The sequence below is a fragment of the Cricetulus griseus genome, assembly GCF_003668045.3.
Source record: "Cricetulus griseus strain 17A/GY chromosome 1 unlocalized genomic scaffold, alternate assembly CriGri-PICRH-1.0 chr1_0, whole genome shotgun sequence".
Classification (NCBI taxonomy): domain Eukaryota; kingdom Metazoa; phylum Chordata; class Mammalia; order Rodentia; family Cricetidae; genus Cricetulus; species Cricetulus griseus.
Window position 1 is genome coordinate 24,234,600 of NW_023276806.1, and position 22,096 is coordinate 24,256,695.

The following is a 22,096-nucleotide window of genomic DNA, read 5'->3' on the forward strand; positions in this document are numbered from 1 at the left end:
ATACTCACAATTATTTTGCTATTATAGAAGTTATTCACTTGGCAAATGCTATTATTTTCTCTTTGGATGCCACTTTTAAGCTTTTCTGTATCAAAAGGAGTATTCATCCATCTCCCCAAAAACTGAGTAATTTCTTTCCTATTACTTAGTACTTGTTGGAATTCAGTTTTTATGGTGGGGAATCCATTTTCTGCAAAATCTTTGGCAATTTCCTGTGTGAAAAATAGGTATCAAATTATATGAACATCAGGAAAGATTTCATCCAAATAACATATAAACTAAAAATATCATAAAGGGAGAAACACCTACTATACTCTACTTATTAGGACACTAAAGTAAATGAGTTCTAATTTAAAACTTCATTCCAATTACTTTCATAGGAGAATGTTGGTAATATATTCTACATGACAGAGGTAGTCTACCTATAGGTTCTGGTGGCTGCTTTTCTATGTACATGGCAGGCCTCACAAGTTTGCTGGGAACTGCAGCCAGCTTTACACCGTTGGGAGAACAAGAAACTCCTTGTGGAGTTGATACAGGGAAAGAATTCCGACTTTTAGTCACGGGTGCAAGAAGGCGCTGGGAAACCCCAAATTTTCTGAATTCTCACTGATGTCCAATCTGTTTTCTGTGTCTATGCAGGTCTGATAGTGTCCAAATGGTCCTTTAGTCAGCTCTCATTCTGTGAGTTATTAGTAATTTCTGATAAATGAAAATGACTTCAAACACATACAAAGGTATCTATTTATAAAAGGCTTAAGATCATATTAAAGGCATTGAAAATACGGTATATACCTCAATATGGAGATCCATATCCTGGCTAAGTTTGAGGTTCTCTAAGTCTTTGGATGGAATATCATAAACTTGTTGAAAGCTCTGTATCTTAATCCTCAGTTCATTCTGCTTTTCCACTTCCTGGACAAAAGCCATTTCAAACTTATTGATGAACTCATGTTGCTCTTCCTTTAGCCTTGTAATGTGGCTCAACACATACTTGAAGAAAAAGATAAATTGAAAATTGAGACATTGTATTTAGGGGACATTTTCAGTGTCTGAGATGGGGAGGTATCTTGTTTACTATTTATACTATGATAGATAATGAAGAAGGAAGCAGCTATTGTTTATCCCCAAATTTCTCTTCTGAGCCCCTTGGGAAGTAACCCTTCCAGATTGCTGCTTCCATGTTTGACTTACTACAGGATATCTCATTGCATGGTTTTAAAATGTCACATGACCCTTTCTATATGCTCTCTTTTTCTTGTTATCTCATTAGATTTTTAATTAATTATTTTATGTGTGTGAATAAACACATATGTCTGGTGGACACCACGGATCCCCTAGAACTGGAGCCCCAGATGGCTGTGAGTCACAATGTGGTGCTGAGAGCCAACTCTGAATCCCCAGGAAGGGCAGCTAGGGGTCTAGCCACTGAGACATTTCTCTAGCCTTATTACACAATTTTTGGTTAAACTGCCAATCCCCTACTGTCAGAATTTGAGATTAAAAGAAATACTTCATTTTATATAAAATTAGATGCACACATGTGGGTATGTGCATATGAGTTTAGGTGTCCATGGGCCCCAGAAGAGCTTCAGAACCCCTAGAGCCAGAGTTACAGGTAGTGTGAGCTGCTTTGGCCTGGTGTTAAGAGCTGAGTGGGTTCTGTGTAGAAACAGTACATGCTCTAAACTGCTGAGCTTCTCTCTATCCCTGGATTTGGATTTTCAAAATACTCTACTAAAATCTTGTCTGATTACCCCCACCTGCAGTCACATGCTTCAGGATTTCTTTGTCAAGCATATTTAGATGTCTGACTTTAAGGTAATGATAATTTTAATGCTATAATGTTCCCCAACCGCATACATTTTGGGTATCTGACTGTCAAATGTATTAGAGGATTATCAACTAAAGAAACGCTATAAGCCCTGGACAATTTCAAGATTCATAAGGAGCGAAGATTTCCCAGGGTTTTGCTGGAGGAGACGACTCTGGCCAGCCAAGTTGCTGAGGGAGAGCTGCACCCATGTTGCGTAGGAGGCCTCTGAGATACAGCTTTCCCAAATGGGGTAGGCTTTTAGCCAATGCAGCTGTTTTGAGTCATCCCCGAGTAGCTCCTCATAAACTCATGGGTTCACTAAGTTGGACTTGCGTGCAATTGTTATTTTGGTCTGTCATGGATTCCCTATTTGGGATGAATAGACATGTGTTACATACCCCTAGGAAAAATCTGTCACACAACAAGCCTGTCCGTACCTCTATAATTGCACTTGTTACTGGTCACAAGCCTGCCTTAGCAGATCTTTGGGATCTGACTCATGTGGACTCTGAGTTTACTTGCATGGTGTCTAGGCCTATAGCAGAGCTCAGGTCTTTTTTGAATGATTCCTATCTTCAGACCCATACAATCTTTAATTTGGTGGTTAATATATAAATAGTATATATGATAACTCCCAAAGGACTTAAATACATTGAAATTATAATCATATCATTATAAGGCCAATACTAATAAAAAGTTGGTACCTTAAGCTTCTTCAGAATTCTGTGGAATTCCATGGAACATCTGTGGTTTGTAGTAAGAAGCTTTTCAATCTCTTTGGTTTGTGGGTGTGGAAGTGAGAGCTTTGCTTTTATAGCAAGTGCCAGCTCTTTTTGGGTTTTAGTTTCCTTCTCCCAGTCAATAGAGAATGAATTCAAGCACTCATACTCATTACCCATTTCTGAGTATCTTTTCAGGAGTTCCTAAAAAAGAAATTAAGACCTTTGTGTTTAAAAGACATAATTAGTTATTTCTAGATTATAGAAGCAATGTATAATATTGTGAAATTAACCAGAGGAAAATACAGTAAGAAAACCAACTTTTCCTCCGGTCTTTTGAATAACTTTACTGTGCACTATACACAAGACTGAGAGCTGGCTCGTTTATAAAAGCAGTGAGAGTATGGAGACAAATTAATGACCATGACTCAGACTGGCCCTCCATGTCGAGGTGAAGTCACTCCACACATTTCTATACATCTGCTAATACTGTTTTTGACTTCTGCCTCTCTGTTATCTTGTCTACATGACTAAATTCTCTCTCACTGGGAGGTGGTGGTGCATGCCTTTAATTCCAGCAGTAAGGAGGCAGAGACAGGTGGATCACTGTGAGTTTGAGGCCAGCCTGGTCAACACAGCCAGTTCCAGGACATTCAGGACTATACACAGAAACCCTGTGCTGAGCGAACAAAAAGAAAGGCTCTCTGCTTATACCCAACTCTCAATGCTCAGGTCTTCCCTCTTCAGCTGTAGGTGAGACTGTGCTTCCCATGGCAGAACTCTCCCATGGACCTCTTCCTACGCAGAGCAAACCCCCCTCCTCCATTAGCTCCACTTTACTTCTCACTACCTTTGTCTCTGAAAGTCCTTGAGCATGAGGCAGCTTTCCTTAGCACCAGGAGCTCTGTGCTTATGGTTCCCCATCTACAGTACTCTTCCCCTAGAGTGCATCGAGCCCCTTGCTGCTTTTAGAGATTTGCTCAGGATCACTTCCCACAGGCCTTAAAAACAAGTCACAAACTCCCACTGTGTCTATGTACATGTCTGTGCACGTGTATACACATGCATAACTGTACTAGACTATAAGGCCTAGGGAAACATTTGGCATGATCTAGTCTCTATTCACAGTTTCCTTTAATTCCACCTTAGGCTGGAACAGTAGTAACAATGCCACATAGCTCCTACAGGGGCTCTTACTTTTATCCTGAGGCACTTTTCTCGAAGGCTTTCTGTACTGTGTTGTTCTCCATCATATAGTAACCTCTTTGCATGTTTTACTATTTCTTCATGGTTTTGATGGTCCTGGTACAAAGAAATACATAGCAATAACCACATTCACATAGCTTGTCTAATCAGACACGCTTACATCTTACATCATGTTTCAATAATGGAATGAAATATTTCATTATAATATAACAGCAGTATTAAAATAGGCAAAAAAGGAAGTAATAATTACTATCAAGCTACACAGTGAATTTGAATGACTTCAACTCACTGAAGGGATACGTGTGAGAAGACATGATATCTAGAAAAGGATTTGTTCCTCATTAGGTCTTAGATTCCTAGTTTGTAACCTCTCAGATGGCTACATTAGAATTACTGTCACCAACTAAATATACTAGGAAACCCAAGCCTAGTGTAGTTGTCCACCCGGGAGTGAATTTCATTCATGTTCTTTCTGCATCTGACTAAAAAGTACAGAACAGAACCTACCCTCCCTCATTAAACCACGTCATTAGTGTAACCTGGCCACTGTAATACCTAGAAGAATATCTACACAATACAGATTTGTCAAACAAATTAGGTTTGCTTGTAAATTTAGACAGGTCCCACATACACTGGACTCCCAAGTATTTAGCATGATAATATCGTACACGAGGCTTTCTACCTTACCCTTCAAACATGAACATAACAAGTTATAGATTTACCTTATATAACCATTTGCCTAAATTTTCTGCTTTTTAAAAGAGTGAATTAAACTTTGAAAGATTATTCTGAAACAAAGTCAAGAAAACTCCCTTAATCTCTACTTTGCTTTTCTCCTTCTAACTTCAGTAATGACAACACATTTATTTCTAGAAGTCTATTAGTAGAGGAAATGGAGGCACTTAATCTTTTGAAAATACAGTCTTTGAAATACTTTTCCATTTAAAATAATGCTAGTTTCTTTTTGTGGCTGTTGTTTCAGAAATTTAGAAGGAAAATACTGTGTCTAACACATCTGTTCTCAGAGACGAAGAATTCAATTTTCTGAAAAGCATTGAGGCTTTTATGCTTCCTTCTTGTACTGTAATTATGGTACGTTTCCCAATCACATTTTACTATCTACAGAAGTTTAAAAAAAAATCAGGAAGAAAAAACAAAAACTACAACACCCAAATCCAGACAACCCACACACAAGCTTCGGTCTTAGAACTACTCAGAGGAAGGTTCTGAACTCATGTTCATTCTCATGTGTCTTAAAGTTTCTCGGAATTGTTCTCTTTCCACTTTGAGAGACTCTTTTATCCTGGTTAGCTCACTATTTTCCTTGATTATAATTCTTACTGCTTCAAGGTTTTTGTTAACTTTCTCAATCAAGTGCAAGTTATTTTCACCCACACTTTGCACACAGGAATTCTGGGCCTCAAACTGCTTCAACTGCTCAATTTTCTCCATTTTTTTTTTTTTAAATAAACTTTACTGACATTGTCCTCTCTAAGAAGCTGAAGCTCCTTTTCTTGAGTCTTCAGATAATTATAAAATAGAACAGAATAAAGAATTTCTTCATGGAAGAGCAAGGTCAATTGTTGTGTATGTACATATATATATAAATGGAGATAAGGATCTGAAACACTGGAAATCAGTTTCAGATTTTAGTGTTTGCAGTCTGAAATCCTCCCAAATTCAAGTTTTTGAGTTTCACACCGGCACTCAAACCCTTTCTAAAACCAAGCATTTCTGAAACCAGACCAGGAATCCTTAGCCCATATTTATGTATTTCATTACCTTGTCTAAGTGACTAATTACTTTTAATATACTCAAAGAAAAATGTATGCTCAGTTAGAAATGAACTCTACAACATCCTTGAGGTACAAAAGGGCCAAAGGAGCCGGGGCTTTAATCCCAGCACTCAGGAGGCAGAGGCAAGGGATCTCTGTGAGTTCGAGGCCAGCCTGGTCTACAGAGTGAGTTCCAGGACAGCCAGAGCTATAAAGAGAGACCCTGTCTCAAAAAAAACAAAGAACAACAACAACAACAAAAAGAAAAAAAATGAGCCAAAGGACCCAGAGTACAACTCTGACTCTACCTTTCCCCTGGGCACTGCTCCCCACTGAATCCCTTGACTTGCTTTTCTCTATCACTATGTTTTAAGGTCAGCCTCAAATAAGCAATGTTGAGTCTTAGAATTCTGTCACACAGATGAGTCCCATTAGCCCACGAGTGCCCTGCTTATGTGTACATTTTTGTCACCACAAATAATTCTACACAGAACAATGGATTTTTGTGAAATCAGTGAATATGTTGTTTGGGTAAATTCCTAAACATGATAATGCTGAAGCAAACGTACTGTAAGTGCTGGTAAGTTTTCAAAGAGACATTGTTTGCCTGGAAAGATGGCTGCTCAAGTTATGAGCACTTGGCTGTCTTTTCAGTTCCAGGAGTTTCAACATTCTCTTCTAGCCATTGCAGGTACCAGACACACACACACACATGTGGGGTGGGAGAGTGTTCATCTATGGATCCTGCACTTTCAAGTAGAGTATCATTTCTAGACAGGAAGAAGGCACACAACTCACCTTCCACTTGGTGTCCCTTAGGTTTTCCTTGAGCTGGTCTCTCTCCAACTTGAGCATTTCCTCCACTCTCTTTAGATTATCTCTTTCTTTTATTACAGATTTCATTTCTTCAAGGTTTTCGTGAAGCTTCTGAGCCAGATTTAAATTCTCTATCTCTATCTTATTCAGAGCTAACCCTTGCTCCTTGAGTTGCTTTTGTGTCTCAACAGCAGCTCCTTTTAACTTAAGAAGCTGACCTTCATTTGCCTTAAGTTCTTGAATCTGCCAAAGCCACAAAATCACATTAGGATACAGACTCTTTAAAGAAAGCTTTATTTTTACTTTTTTACTTTTTTTATTTTATGGTTATGGGTGTTTCGCCTGACATGTATGTCTATGCATTATAACGTATGCTTGGTGCCCATGGAAGTCAGAAGAGGGTATTGGATCTCCTGGAACTGGAAGGAAAAGACAGTTGTGACCCACAGGTATGCTGTGGGAATCAAACCTGGGTCCTCCAGGAGAGGACTGCTTAGCCACGCCCCCAACTCTAGAAAGCTCAATTCACTTCATCATGTGAGTGAGGTGAGGTGCTTGTGAAGCTCAGAGGAACTGCTCCTCTGGAGCTGGAGGACCAGGCTGTGAGCCACCTGACACGGATGCTGGAAACTGAACTCAGGGCCTCTCGCCTGCTGAGCCATCTCTCCAGGCCAGGATATGGACTATTTTAAATGAAGAATAGTTTTTCTGGGAGTAGTCATGCTTACCAAGTACTCTCAAGGGGGGGTGAAAAGAACTGCTTTTAAATTGACTAACTTTCATGTTATTTCTATTAACGTTTTCTAAAGGCACCCGGCTTTCTTTTGAGGCATAAAACATATAAAGTATACTAATCTTAAATACAGAGTTTGGTGGGGTTTTTTTTTGCTCTTTTTTTTTTTTTTTTTGAGGGGGGAGGCATGATCTTTCTGTGTATCTTTGGCTGTCCTGGAACTCATAGAGCTCCTCCTGCCTCTGCCTCTTGAATGCTGGGATTAAAGGCGTATGACATCACTCCCTGGCTCAGTTATTCTTGATAAATGCATGCATCTATAAAACCATAACCCAGACCAAACTAGACAGCATTTCCAGCATCCAACATGTGTGTCTTTCCCTTAAGGTAAGTATTATTCTGACCTATAACATCCTGGATCAGTTTTGTTTCTTTTCGAACTTAAGATGACAATGTAGTCATCCACTCAGTTGCTGATATTTAGGCTGTTTTCATTTTCCCACACTATTCTGAATAAAACTGCTATGAGCATTCTTGTAGAATGTATAGAAGAATGATCCTTGTCTTTTTCAGTACACACCCAAGGAAAGGAAACGATAGGCCTTACAGTGAATAGTGCCAAATGTTTCCCAGTATGGCTGAACCTTTATATTCCCAAAGGCTATCAAGCATGAACAAATGAAATGCCCAATCAATACCTTTTCTTGTAATTTAATATTTGCATTTTCTAATTCCATTTCCATATTTGACACTTCAGCTGTCTTCTTTGACACAACCCCTCGGAGTCTGTCAATAGTTTCTTGGTGCTCTTTCAGATCCAGGTGAGCAATTCTTAGTTTCTCTTGTTTTTCCAGATCCTTTTAAAACAGGAACATATCTTAACATTAAGTAGTATTTTTTACAGGAAACAATGTCTTTACTTCTCTTTTGTTGTGAACTGGGAGTTGAACTCAAGACTGTGTACAAGCAAGCAGATGTTCTGTTTCTGAGTGAGACAGTCTGCTTTTATGTCTTTTAGAAACATTGACCTTAAATGACTACTATTATTCTATGTGGTGCTTCACATGAAGTCACTGGACAGTTCTGTGGTGTCTGTCCCTGGAGAATGAACTCAGATCACCATCAGGTCAGTGCTGCAAATCTTTCCTGGATAGAGAACCATGGGTGTGTGTGTGTGTGTGTGCTTTTACTTACTATTCTTTCTTGTTAGAAATCCACAGACCTTTTCTTTCCATTTCATTTCCCCACACTCCCTCCATCCACTTCAAGAGGCCAACATCACACATTTCACTTAACAAACCGTCCCCCTCTGAATGTCCTTCCAAGCTGCTGGGCAGGACAGAGACCAGTATTCACACAATTTGGCATACTGCTTCTATTTACCAGCTTCTTGCTAAGACACATGGTTGTTTCCCATTTTTATCACAAACTGCTATAACCAAGCAACTTTGGTATCTATTTGTATATATGTTTATGTATACTCATTTGCATATACATTTTTTAAACAAATGAACCAGTATATATCTAGGCTAAAACTCCATAAAGAAATGTTGAATTCAAAAAGTTCAAGAATACCAAACTGCCTTTGCCATTCCTGTTGTCACAAAGGACACTCCCCCATCAGCGATCTGGAAACCTACTAGGGTAGGATGGGAACTTACGTTCGCTTCCATTTGTTGAAGACTTTTTCTTAGTTGGTCTTGCTCCACTCTGAGGGCTTCATCTATAACTTTTAAGTCATCATTTTCCTTAGTGACAAGTCTTATTTTTTCAAGGTTTTCATACACTTGTTGAGTCAATTTTAACTTCTCTATTTCTATGTTCTCCAGAGTTGAATTCTGGGCTTCTAGCTGCTTCTTCAATTGCTCCATTTCATCCACAGTTTCCTTGAGCTCAGCTTTCACTTGAGAAAGTTGATGTGCTTTTTCTTGGAGTTCTTGGCTCTTAAGACAACCATATAATAAGTTAGAGCACTGAACATAAGCACAAAACCCCCAAACAACAGTCTTAAAATTGAATCAGAAAATCTTGTGACTCAAATTTAGACAGGTTCACAGCCTGTTTCCTATCATTACACAGAAGATCTGACGCCATCTCCCAGTTATTCAGATTAAAAAATACCTGCACTTCTAGGGCAGTATGTGTGTGTGCTAAGTCCCCTTGAATACGTGACATCTCATCTGCCTTAGCAGACACGCTCTCTCTGAGACTGACGATAGTCTCCTGGTGCTCTTGCAGATGCACACGAGCCACTCTCAGCTCCTCCTCTTTTTCCAGACCCTTAATTATCAGGAAAAGAAAGAAGACACTGAAGAAACACATTTCAAGCAGAAGCTACAAAAGGAAGTAGAAGTCCTCTTGTCCTCTCAGGTCCCCGGTCCTCTCTCTTGAGCTGCTCTGGGATGTGACCACGTATTCTAGATGAGCCACTCACTGTCCGTTTATCTTTCCCCAGGAAAGGACACTACAAACTCAGTGCCAGCCTACTTTGTTAGCTAGGCACAGCATTTCATAGTCCAAATAGACTGTTCTTTGTTTTACCAGCCCCCTGTTAGTGGACAGTGTGTATGTACTACATACATCTTTGTAGGACTGTGTAACGTGCACAGTGTAAAAAGCTACAACTAGACTCTCAGGGCCAGTTTTATACGTGGCCACCCCCAAGCCCAGTAGTCATTAGGACATTAAGCTGCATGATGGCAGAAAGACAGCAACTCACTCTAGTTGCTGTCTCTTTAAGGCTCTCCTTCAGCTGGTCTCTCTCTACTGTGAGGCGCTCCTCCAAACTCCTAAGCTCATCTCTTTCTTTTGCTACAGATCCCATTTCTTCAAGGGTTTCATGAAGCCTTTGAGTCAAGTTAGCATTTTCCATTTCCACCCTTTCCAGAGTTGACTTCTGGGCCTCCAACTGCTTAGTCAAGCATTCCATTTCACATGCATCTCCTTGAGTCTCCTCAGTTGTCTTCATCACAAGACATTCACGCTCTTTGTCCTGAAGTTCTTGGAGCTGAGAAAATAAGTTAGGTCACAGGTACACAGAAGTGGGTTTTGTTTGTTTTTAAGAGAAAGGAAGGTGTACACCTAAACCTTCCTTAGTCTGATGGATGCTGTGTACTCTGTGATGAGAGACAGGAGGGAAAGAAGAACTAAGCACCTGTCCTTTCCCACTTAACCAGGATTGTCACCCTAAGTCCCCCCCTACCCGCTGCTTGATCTGCCTTTCCTGAAACATTTCATGAATGAGTAATTTCTATGTAGTCATTCAGATGAATATGACGTTTTTAGTTCCTTTTTCCTTATCATTACAGAAAAAAATCAATAAACCTTAATAGGTGACATCACAATCATCTTAGTCTTATTTTTGTTTCTCCCAAATTAGCAGACAGAAACTTACCTTAGCGCCAATTTCTTTAATGTTTTCTTTCTGTTGTTCATTTTCCACATCAAGAGCCTCTCGGATTCTTTTCAGTTCATCTCTTTCCTTGATTAGAACTCTCATTTCCTCTTGACTTTCTTCTAGTTGTTTAGTCAGCTGGAGCCTGTCACTTTCTATCCTTTGTAGTGTTGAGTCCTTGGCTAGGAGAAGCGCCTTGACTTGGTCTAGTTCATTCATTTTCTCTTGAGACTCACTAGTTTCTTTTATATTAAGTTGTTCCTGTTTCTCATTGAGTTCTTGAACCTTCAAACAAAGATAAGTTACCAGCACAATATACAGGGGCACTCTCTCTCTCTCTATCTCTTACTCCCTTCCCTCCCTCCTCCCCACCTATTTTAAGGAAAATATACAAAATAGGTTCCAAAATAATTCAGTATGTAAACAGTAGTCATCTCCTCCAGGTTCCCTCTCACCGTCAATTTACCTTTCTCTCTAGTTCATCAGTGGCCGACTCTAGCTGTACACGAACACTTGACAGCTCAGTTTCCTTTTGGGAGAGCCTCACTCTCAGTGCATCAGTTTTCTTCTCTTGCTCTTTCAGGCAACAATGAGCAATGTTAAGTTCCTCTTCAGTTTCTAGATGCTTTAGTATTAGAGAAAATTCCAAGACATTTATGGAAATATAACCACATAGTATAACTAACTCCTTTTATACAAAGCCAAGAGGAAAAGCTTTGCTTATAAAGTTCTCCAGAAATACAGAGCAAAGAGGAAACTATTTTAGTTGTAATATCTCTTGAGATGCTGCAAATGCTCATGCGCTGTCTGAAGAAGCTGCTACATACACAGCAGTTCACCTTTCTCCTTTGACCAATATAGCACACTGAGCCCACGGGTGAGGTAGTGGCATGTACACATTGGTGGTAACCAGCAGCTCTTTAATTAGACTGAAGACCTGCTCTGTGAGAGGGAAATCATACCTGGGACTGGAAACCTAGACAACTATTCAGGGTTATGGAGGTCATGCATCCTGGAAGAAAATCTATATATAAACATCTTTTTACTAAGGCAGCACAGTCCCTAGCTACCTTCTAGTCCCTAGCTACATGTCTGTCCTTTTCCCGACTCAAGCACTTCTATTTCTTCTCAGAGCTTGACGCTGACTCTGCCTTTGTACTGCTCATCATGGTTACACCTCACCCGTTACTTAGGAGTCTCACTGCCCTTTCCTTCCACACTGAAGAAGGCTTCCACATCTTAATCCCATGACAATACATTTGATAACTAAAGATAATTACAGAAGAAAATAAGTTAGACATTTTCTTATGTAATGGAGATCGGATCCAATGGCTCATTTCCAGAGGAATTTTCCCATATCTTCTCCCATTCTCCAGGCAGTTAATATGTTTTATTTAAGGGCTCACTGTATTGTCAAGTATCCCATTAGACAAAGCTTAGAGATAAAATTGTGAGTTTTTTTTTTTTTTCCTCTTTCTTTCTATCATTTCTACCAGAATCATACTTCAGGGGGAAAAGATAGATACAATGCCAGATTTCACCAAACAGAAGAGAAAGGATCAGAGCATTAAAAATAAGACCGTAGCAGAGCATCACAGGAAAGGAGGCTGCAGCAAGAACAGACAGCAGCAGGGTCTACGGTCCTGGGCCTCATGGGCCATTGTTAAAGAGTAACAGTAATACAGTGAACAAATTCAAGAGAACATCACTTTGTCTCAGAATGGGAACTGTGTTAGACATGTCTAAGAATGAATGCTGGGCGGCTGGTGAGTTGACTCAGTGGTTAAGAGCACTTTTTGTTGAAAAGTACCCAAGTCCAGTTCCTAGCACACACATGAAGTCTCATCACTTCCTTGGGAATCAGGCATATATGTAGACAAAACACATTTACATATAAAATAACAAAAATAAATCTAAACAAAACAAATGCAGGGAGCTATAAAGAAAACAATTAGCTGCAAAGAGCCAATAACAAGTAAGTGATCTTGTATAAGGGTACTGGTAATGTGGACAGAAAAATGGGAGGGTTTTAGTGCAGGCCATGTGTATATAACACACACACCCCAACAAAGTTTGGAAACTGTATTACAGAGTGAGTGAGGGGGAAGACAGAGTAAGAGGCAAGGGTAATTTCCAGGTTTGTAACAGAAGCAATGAAGAAGACAGTAGTTCCTTACAAGAGAAAAGATTTCTTGACAATTCATTACAGGCTCTCACTTATTTGTCCTGGACTCCCAGAGTGCTGAGATCACATACAGTGCCCTATCACCAGGCATGGCATGGAGGGCTGGACTCAGGAAGAAAGAAAGAAAATATTTCTTTCTGTCTTCCCTTTTCTGAGATTAAAGCACTGATTTTTCTAAGTCAATTTTGAATACTCAAGCACAAAGACGTTCAGTTTCAATCATTTTGTTACATTCAGGAGCAATTTTAAATTATTCTGTTTCATGTGACTCCATGATTAAGAAACATTTGCAAAAAGTTAGTAGTAAGATTTTTAAATGTGACACAAGCAACCCTTTTCTAAGGACTGAATTCTGATAAAACACCAGTGAAGAAGGAAGAAAGAAACTCATTTTATCCAAGCATATAATGCCTGTAGCCTAGAACTGGGGAAGTGGAGACAGGAGAAGTATGAGTTCAAGGCCAAGTCTGGCTACATGAGACTATCTTACAACAAAATAAAGCACTCACTTTAGTCAAAGCTGCTTTCACATCTTCTTTCAGCTGGGCACATTCGACATGCAGTGCTAGAAGCATCACTTTCAGGTCATCCCTCTCTTTAGTGAGACATTTCACCTCTTTCTGACTTTCTTCAAGTTTCTCAGTCAGCCCAAGCCTTTCTGTGTCCTCTGACGGCTCTGAACCCATTGTTGTGGAGTGTTCTCCCAATGGCTCCAGCTCACGCGCTTTTTCTATGTCTTCTGATGGCTCTGAACCCATTGTTGTGGAGTGTTCTCTCAATGGCTCCAGCTCACTCGCTTTTCCTGGAATCTCACCCGCATCTTCCACATTAGAAAGTAGCTCTTGCTCTTGTAGCCCTGGGGTCTTGTGATATTCATAAAGCACAAGGTTACTATCTAGAGATTATAATTTTTTTTTTTAATGGAAAGGGTCAGTAAATTTTACCCAGCAATGAACATGACTTTGAACCTTGAAGATACTCTGTTGGATTGATAAGTCTCTATTATGCACTCACTGCCAATCCCTTTTGATTCTAAGATGTCTACGCTCAGTCTGCAATGCTTTCTTTTCACCTTAGACCCAAGGTCAACCAATCTTTATATATTGTCATCATCCTATTAACTCCGTCAGCTACAGGCTTAAATTCTAGACTGGTTCTCAAATTATAAGCAAAAAGAGGAAATTGCTTTAGGTGCTTATGAATATTCCAGTAAATGTATAGTCCCCTTCTTTGTTGAATCCAAATGCTATCTCCCAAGTTTTCTGTTTGTGCACACTTATTCCCTGTTCACTCTAGTTCCTACTGGAACGATAACTTTGTATATCATATTTCTACAGGTATACAATTAGAATCGAGGAATTGTTTAAAACATGAATACACATTTGAGAAAAAGACCTGTTTTATTATACCATAGTTTCAATGCTTGGCAAACAGTAGTTTGCCCAGTTATCCCATTGTCATCTTTTCCAAAGCACTTACAATTATTTGATGGTATCTTATTCATTTGATTGCTCATTTTTCAGCTATTTCCTTCTACTACATGTCCCTCTGCTACTACTGTTTTCTTTTTTGTTTCTCTTTCTTTCTTTCTTTCTTTCTTTCTTTCTTTCTTTCTTTCTTTCTTTCTTTTTTTTTTTTTGTAACAGTCTTACACAGTTCAGGCTATCCTTAAACTCTCTGTGGAGTCCAGGAAGGTCTTGAACTCCTGATCCAACCCCCAAATTCTGAAATTTTAGGTATGCACACAAACATACCTGACTTTCTCATTATATCTATAACCCAGGCTATGTATGCCACAGCAGACAGTCAACACATTCTTACTCACTGAATATACCATAAGTACTTATTTTCCTTCAAAAGAGGAAGAAAGAAGTAGTATGTAGAAGAGCATGAGGTAAAAATGACATACATACCTCCTCTTGCCATTGGGTACGGGACTTTTCTGTGTCCTTGGTGCTTGCTATTTGAGCTTCTTTCCCAGTAAGGCTGCTTCTTAGCTCCTCGATGATTTCTTGGTGCTCTTTCAGATGTGTGCGAGTAGTGTTTAGTTCTTCTTCTGTCTGGAGGCGCTTAGTAAGTAAAATTGAAAGAATTTTATACTATTCGCTCAACACTGCCTCCCTCTTTCCAGTTGACTAGGTTTCTAAAGAAACATTTAACTGATAAAGAAAAGGCTACAGTATTACTTACTATAGCTTCCATTTCTCTCACATATTCTTTAAGTTGCCTTCTTTCTAGTTCAAATGATTCCTGTAATTCGCTTAGCTCATTTCTTTCTTTTGTTAGTGATTTCATCTTCTCACAATTTTCATGAAGTTTCTGAGTCAACTCAAGTCTCTCTGCCTCCACGTACTCCAGTGCCAATCGCTGGCTCTTCTCCGTGGCAGTCATCCTTTGCTGCATCTCACTCATATCTTCTTCTGCACTAACAAGTTGTTGCTGCTTTTCTTGGAGTTTCTGGTTCTTAGGAGAGACAATTTTTTATAATTATCATGTTGCTGATATTTTGCCAAATTTTTACATTAACAGAGCATTGTTTACATCAGGCAGCATTAAAAGTAAAAGTAAACTCGCCTTTAGACAGCATGTTTATGGGGAGGTAAAACAACTCAGGACTATCTAGAAACTCAGAATGTGAATTTGATGCAAGTCTAAATGTCGAGACTAGATGCTTTTGGATTACAGTGGTTCCTCAAATCAAGGACAGAGAAGGACAAGGAGAAATCTGGAAAATTGAGTTATAAAAAATAGCATCAGAAACTGAAGTGGTGCAGTTCCAGGGCAGCTGGGAGATATCAGATACTAGTTAGAAGCAAAAAAAAGATTTCACTAAGCAATCAAAAGCAGCACTGCTAACACTACAACTTTTAAACTCTAAGGATCAGCAATGCTGTCAAAGCTGCAAGTAGAGGCTCACACCTCTACTAGAGAATCCCAGCACAGGGAGGAAGAGTCTGGTGGGTCTTGGTGAGTTGGGGGCCAGCCTAGTCTACATAGTGAATTCAAGGACTACTAGAGCTACTTAGTGAGAGCCTGTTTCAACACGTGCACACACATCCGAAACAATAGTGACATAATGCATTTTTGATTTTGTAAGCCACTAACTTTGTGGTAATTCTGATCTTCCCTTGGAAACTTACATAGGTTAATAGAGAAAGCAAGGTGAAATAAGAAAATAAAGCTAAAAAGCCAAGAGACTAAAATATACAAATACTGATTCCAAATAACCATATTCCTTACGATATAAATAAATAATAATATACATATCATTGTGATGATATATTATACATGATTTAATAAAGCCAATGGAGATCAAACTGCAAAGCTAGCCACAGCCATAGAGCCAGGCAGTGGTGATACACACCTTTAACTCCACCAGCCACACTAGCTAGCTATAGAAGCTGGGCAGTGTGTCATACACCAGGAGACAAAGGCAGATGGATCTCTGTGAGTTCAAGTTCATCCAGGGTTACATTAGAGTGAATCAGTCTAAAAGAGAAACAGCTTACACAAAGGAGATCTCAGTACTTGGGATCCTATACCTTTAATCCCAGCTCTAGAGAGGTATATAAGACAGGAGCAGGGCATTCAGTAGTCAGTCTCAGAGATTCATTTTCCAGTTGCACTGAGGACAGTGCAGTGCTTTCAGCTTGAGGTAGAGGTAAGAGCTAGTGACTAGCTTCTTTGCTTTTCTAATTTTCAGCTTGAACCCCAATGTCTGTCTCTGGGTTTCTGTCGTGTTACATATCATTTGTTTATTGAGAGATGGAGTCTCACTGTGTAGCCCAGGTTAGCTTAGAACATAATACGAAGCCCAGGCTGGTGGAGATTTACAGTGATCCCTTTGTCTCAAGACTCCAAACTGTAGGGATTATGAGTATGAGGGACCACACCTCGCTTTTAACAAATGTTTACGGGATGGCCCAAATAAACTCAGAAGCATTAGCTGTTACCACTGTTGACTTTACTTCTTAGAGGAGTAAGAAAAAGACACAAGGTTTTAAAGTGAATTCAATTATATAAAAGGGGTCAGGGTTAAGAAAAAAAAAAAAGAGAGAGATATTAAGAATGCTCCCCAGGACAATGACACAAACTACAGTATGTCATCTAGCAATGGCGCTGCTCTCATCCTAAACAGAAGGAAGTCTGAGTGTCCTTTAGAGTCACTCAGTTGCTGGAAAATCTCATGTTTCACATGTCTTACAACAGCACTTTTCTTACCAATGATTCAGAAACACGTCAGCATCCAAGATGGTGATGGTGAGCAGTCTTATGTTTCAAAGAAACTCAACACAACTCCATATGGGGAGAATCTTCATTTGTTGACTAATATATAAGTACTTAGCAGAGTGTCTCATCCATGGTAGTACTCAATAAATTTTGATGGATGACTACATTATATGATTAATTTAGACCACATAAGACTGCTTGCCTCTTACCTAAAGATGTTGCAATTATATAATCTTAAGTAATGTCAATTACTTAAGAATTCATTATGAATTGAAACTTCAAGCTGTTAGCATTGATACTTCTCCATTTTGTAGATAGTCGCTATTCCTTGATTTAAGACTAGAGAAAATTTATTAGCAATATGTGTGTGTGGTTAAGACAAACAGTTAAGAAGACAGCTTGGGAAGTTCACCTTACCTTTTCCTTTAACTCTTCTTCTACTTCTGCCAATCTCTCACACACCCTGGAGAGTTCTTCACTCTTCTTAGTGGCTATGTCTTTTTCCTGTGTAGCTACCTCTTGCTGCCTTTTGAGTTCATCTCTAAGAGCTCTTAATTCCTCCTGGTTTTCAATCGTCTAGAGTTACAAAAAAAGTTCTAGATTAGAATTTAGAATATTTGCTTAACTTCATGAAGTCAGGAGAACTCAGAAATTACTTTTCATTCAAAACGAGGAAATCAAAGTGAGACTACATAGAAAAGGCAACTGTAAAGTCATGTCAGTCTGCTTTTGATGGCCAAAAAGAGACATTTTTCCCCCTTATGCTTTTATGACTTTGGATTCAAGCACTGATAAACGGCCAGTCAACTCGAAATGGTTCCCATTTTTTTTTTTGCTGGCACTATGAAGATCACACAGCAACAGGCTTGTATATGAATGTCACCAAAACATAACAAGTCAGAGAAAAAACACATTTTGTGTTTGCATCCTAATTTTCATTCAGTTTGTTGATAAACCAGACAATTCTAAATACAGAAAATTAAAACATCACTGCATCCACAGTGATTTTCCTAAATTATTAATTTCAACTCATAAAGATTATAGAACCTTATAATAGATTAAAAGAGAAATGTTAGGAACCAATTTAACAAAATATGTATAATACCCACAAACTATAACATAACATTAAGAGAATAAATCATTAAGGATATGCAATAGCTAGTTAGCTTATGAAAAATGTTCAACATCTTTTGTTGTTAGGGAAAGGCAAAGCAAAATAGGTACATTAGCAAAAGAATGGCTAAAATTGAAAGCACAAATAAAGTATTGGTAAGAGGAAATTTGGAGCCACCAGAATTCTATTTATTTGTTGATGGGAATGTAAAATGGCAGAGGTGGTTTGAAAATCAATCTGGCAAATCATTACCAAGTTAACGCATTAATACCCAGTGGCTCTATTTAGGCAGACATTTATCAAAAGTCATTCACCCTTCCACTTTCATGACATATCCACTGCATACAGATTATACACGAATAAAGTTAATAAAATCTAAAATAAATAGGTAAAAACGTATAGCCAACTGTAGAGAGCTAGGTCTTACCATCTCAATATTTTCTTGTAGATCCATTTTTAATTGTTCCTTTTCTGCTATAATACTTTCCAATGTTTGTTGGAGTCCATTATTCTCCTGCATTAAAGAATGTATTTTCCTCTTTTCTTCAGTTACCTCATTATCGTTAACACCTGCAATCAATGTTTGGGCATTTCCAGCAAGCAGATTCTGCTCTTCGTCTACGTCATTCATCTAAAATATGAATACATTAAGGAAGAATTTAAATAGTTAACAACTACTTTAACATTAGTAAAGTGTACATCACCTATATTTTGTATCAAGTACTAGCCTCATATCAACACACTGACTCCTGTATAATCTCAGGAGTGAGGCATTATTCTACCCCTATTTGCTAAATAGGGAACTTAAATTCCAGAGAGGTAAATTCATTATTGCAAGATCATACAGAGAGCATACAGCCAGCTTTGGATACAAGGGGTCTGGCTCTAGTATTCTTAGATCTATTCACTGAGAAGAGCTGTCTCGGTAGCTGGACACATTGCAATTTTCATGTACACTAGGTGGAGCTGACTCTGTGGACATTCATTTATTCACACTGATCAGATAATCAAGACACATGCCTTTCCTGTCTATACATCTCCTTAAATAATTTCTAAGTTATACAATGGTGGTATTTTGGTCATTTTATTTTATTTTTTGCTACAAAAAGAAGGCTGAGGAATGTATTTGCTTCCCTGAGCACTGATGGTTACAGCTGGAATAAGAAAGAAATACTTTGTTTTGAAGTGGGAAGTATGTGGGCAGCACAGTCAATGGGCTAGGCCTGAACTGAACAAAAAGGAGAAAGGGGCCTGAGCGGTGGCGACAGCCTTCACTTCTGCTTCCTGACTGGAAGAGGATGTGACTGGTGACTCACACTTCTGCTGCCTTAAGTTCCCTGTCATGGTGGTTCATATCTTTTACACTGTGAGGCAAATAAATCTTCCCCTAAACTGTTTTTGTTAGATATTTGTCACAGTAACAAGAAAGCCACATAAAATAATTTGGTAAAATAATGATTCCTCAGGTAGATGAACCAATGGTGAGAAACAACACATTTTGTTACGCTCTATGACTCAGGGAGGAATGGCCTGGCACCAATTTTTTTGTTCTTTTGGGTTTTTTGAGACAGGGTTTCTCTGTGGCTTTGGAGTCTGTCCTGGCACTCGCTCTGTAGACCAGGCTGGTCTCAAACTCACAGAGATCCACCTGCCTCTGCCTCCCGAGTGCTGGGACTAAAGGGTGCCACCATTGCTGGGTGGCCTGGCACCATCTTGAAGGAGAATCTATTGTTAAGAAACGGGCTTCTGTAAAAAGTCTAAGCTTCTAGCAGTTTTACCAGACACTTCCTGATCTTGTCCCTGTTCAAGGCACGTGTCAGTCTCAAATTCGGGGTTCCTAGCCATTAGGAGGTTTTAAGAATACCTTTAAAGCTTGCTGTTACCCTCAGGACTTTTATATCCGCCATAGCTTTTCTCTGAATTATTTACTATCCTAATTTCTCATGGTGTTTACTCCCCCACTTCTATCCTTCAGTAGTGTATTATGTCTCTGCTGCTGTCGTGGAGTGCTGGTTAGGGCCCCTTGGAAAGCAAAGGTTGATGTCCATCATGGCAGGAAACCCAGGCAGTGTCTCTTGTTAAAGAAAGCCTGTAGAAGCAAAGGGAAAGTCATCCGACGTTCGTTTACCTTCTGCTGAATTTCATCTCCCGTCCCTCCCCTGTCCTTTGTATGCAGGTTCTTGGACGTTTCCTCCGCAGCTTTCATTTTCAGCTGGTTAATTGTTTCTTGGTGTTGCTTCAAAGACTCGAGAGCATTCAGTAACTGTTCTTGAGTATCAACATTCTTTGTAAGAGAAGAAGAAAGCAATTTCCATTAGGATGTGAAGCACACTGATCTTATAGTTACATAACGTGACTTCTGCAGTTCTAACCGGTTGAATCATACCATGTTTACAGTGTCCTGAATGTCACTTTTGAGTTGGTCCCTTTCAGTCTGCAGGCTTGCTTGGAGTTGCTTTAGGTCTTCCTTTTCTTGGGTTAAGACTCTGACTTCTTCCAAGGCTTGCTGAAGCCTCTCCGTGAGCACTGCTCTCTCCTTCTCCGCAGACTGCAGGCTGGATTCCCTGTTTTCTAACTGCTCTCTTAGTTCCTCCATCTGATCTGACCTCTCTTGACCCTCGCTTGTTTTCTGCTGAAGCTCTTGAGTCTTGTGGGAAAGCTTTAAAGAAAAAGTGTGACACAGTAAAAGCAGAATGCTGCATTGTACATAGAGACAGACGCGTGTATACAGATGGCACTCAGGAAAACAAGCCCGCTTCTTTTGTTGACAATTTGTACCAACCTCGGCATTCAAGGAATCCAAACTTAAACCAAGTTTTTCTGCTTCTTTAGAGAGATTTCCTATTTCCTGCTTCATCCTCTCACTCTCCTCCAAGACCACTTGGTATTTTTGCTCAAGTTCCATGTGCAGGGTTTTCAGTGTTTGGCATGCTTCATCTCTGCTTTTGTAATTCAGCTGGGAAGCTGCAAGGTCATCTTTAGCGTTTCCAATTTCTTCAAGCAAACCTTGAATTCTACTGTCTTTATGAGCTACTTCAGAAAACAAGTGTTCTCTTTCTGAGGTTATAAAGCACAGCTCTTCAGATTTCTCATGCAGCTATGGGAAAGAAGACATTTAGGGATGTTAGCGAAGTATGATAGATATCCTGAAGCAACTTTCTGAAAACATTTAACATTAGCAAAGATTTGACAGAGGAATGATGGTTATTTTCATTTGCAGCTCTGAGGTTGGAACTCAGAACACAGTGCACACAGGCAAGTATGCAGCCAATCAGCTGTCTACAGTAGAGGGTAATGCTCTTGTTTTCATTTAGCCTGTTTAAATCCATCTTAGATGTTTTTCATGATGTCTTTGGGTTCCAGTTAAAGGATACACGGAGAAGGAGCCAGTAGAAAGAGCTGAGATTTTATCTATTTCCTTAGCTAGCATTTGAAAGCGTTTTCTAATATGACCATATGACAGGCACTTTAGGTTTTCCTCAAAATTTGAAACACCTCCCTAACAAAAGTCATTGACTGCAATTCAAATTTCTAAGCATTTAATCTATGGATAAACTATGTTTTTAAGAATTATGTAAGAAAGATCATTTTAAATAATTCACAATACATTTATGGGTAGTTTAATTATTGTGAAAGGGAAAGATGAGAGAGCTAAAAAGTCCACAAAAACAGTTTCTCTATCACATTCTGTAAGAGCTAGTGAGAGCATGCATCGTCTCTTCCCATTCCCATCCCATTAGAGTCTCCTGTCTCACCTCTCTCCTCAGCATTTCTACCTCAGAGGGTAAAGATTTCAACTCTGAGAGCAAACTGACTTCTTTTTGCAAAATTTCTTTGTCTTCAGCTTCTTTATTCAGTTCTCTTTGGAGATCAGTAATCTTTTTCTCCAGTTCCAAATTTGACTGCAAACCTGTAAGTTTTTGACAGATTAGCTTACATTGACAAGAAAGTGACCTAATTTTTAATAGATTTTAAACCACCTCTCAGTTATTATCTACTGCATTTGAAAAATAATTTTAAGCCCCTATTATTGTGCCCATACAAATATTTATGAACATGTACAACAAAGATATTTAAACTGAATACTAAATTCTTTTTAAAAAATAAG

General features: G+C 39.1%; 1 protein-coding gene across 7 annotated transcripts in view; it reads right to left on the minus strand.

Annotated features, from left to right (window-relative positions):
- Cenpe (centromere protein E) overlaps nt 1-22,096 on the minus strand; it is an 82,192-nt gene that overhangs the window by 36,949 nt on the left and 23,147 nt on the right. For 6 of the 7 annotated variants that reach the window (XR_003481289.2, XR_003481288.2, XR_003481286.2 and 3 more), the window contains exons 21-40: nt 21,744-21,898; nt 20,771-21,085; nt 20,375-20,647; nt 20,117-20,272; nt 18,416-18,619; nt 17,292-17,450; nt 14,835-15,107; nt 14,558-14,713; nt 13,154-13,507; nt 10,926-11,084; nt 10,460-10,744; nt 9,785-10,072; nt 9,187-9,345; nt 8,727-9,008; nt 7,764-7,922; nt 6,315-6,575; nt 3,733-3,837; nt 2,521-2,739; nt 796-993; nt 9-212 (exon numbers count right to left, since the gene is read on the minus strand). Coding sequence is in view for 2 of the 7 variants with exons in the window: in XM_027395750.2 (XP_027251551.1) it covers nt 9-212; nt 796-993; nt 2,521-2,739; nt 3,733-3,837; nt 6,315-6,575; nt 7,764-7,922; nt 8,727-9,008; nt 9,187-9,345; nt 9,785-10,072; nt 10,460-10,744; nt 10,926-11,084; nt 13,154-13,507; nt 14,558-14,713; nt 14,835-15,107; nt 17,292-17,450; nt 18,416-18,619; nt 20,117-20,272; nt 20,375-20,647; nt 20,771-21,085; nt 21,744-21,898 (4,364 nt within the window). In the remaining 5 variants the exon portion in view is untranslated. The remainder of the gene's footprint in view (nt 1-8; nt 213-795; nt 994-2,520; nt 2,740-3,732; nt 3,838-6,314; nt 6,576-7,763; nt 7,923-8,726; nt 9,009-9,186; nt 9,346-9,784; nt 10,073-10,459; nt 10,745-10,925; nt 11,085-13,153; nt 13,508-14,557; nt 14,714-14,834; nt 15,108-17,291; nt 17,451-18,415; nt 18,620-20,116; nt 20,273-20,374; nt 20,648-20,770; nt 21,086-21,743; nt 21,899-22,096) is intronic. The other variant, XR_004771985.1, reaches the window with a different exon arrangement.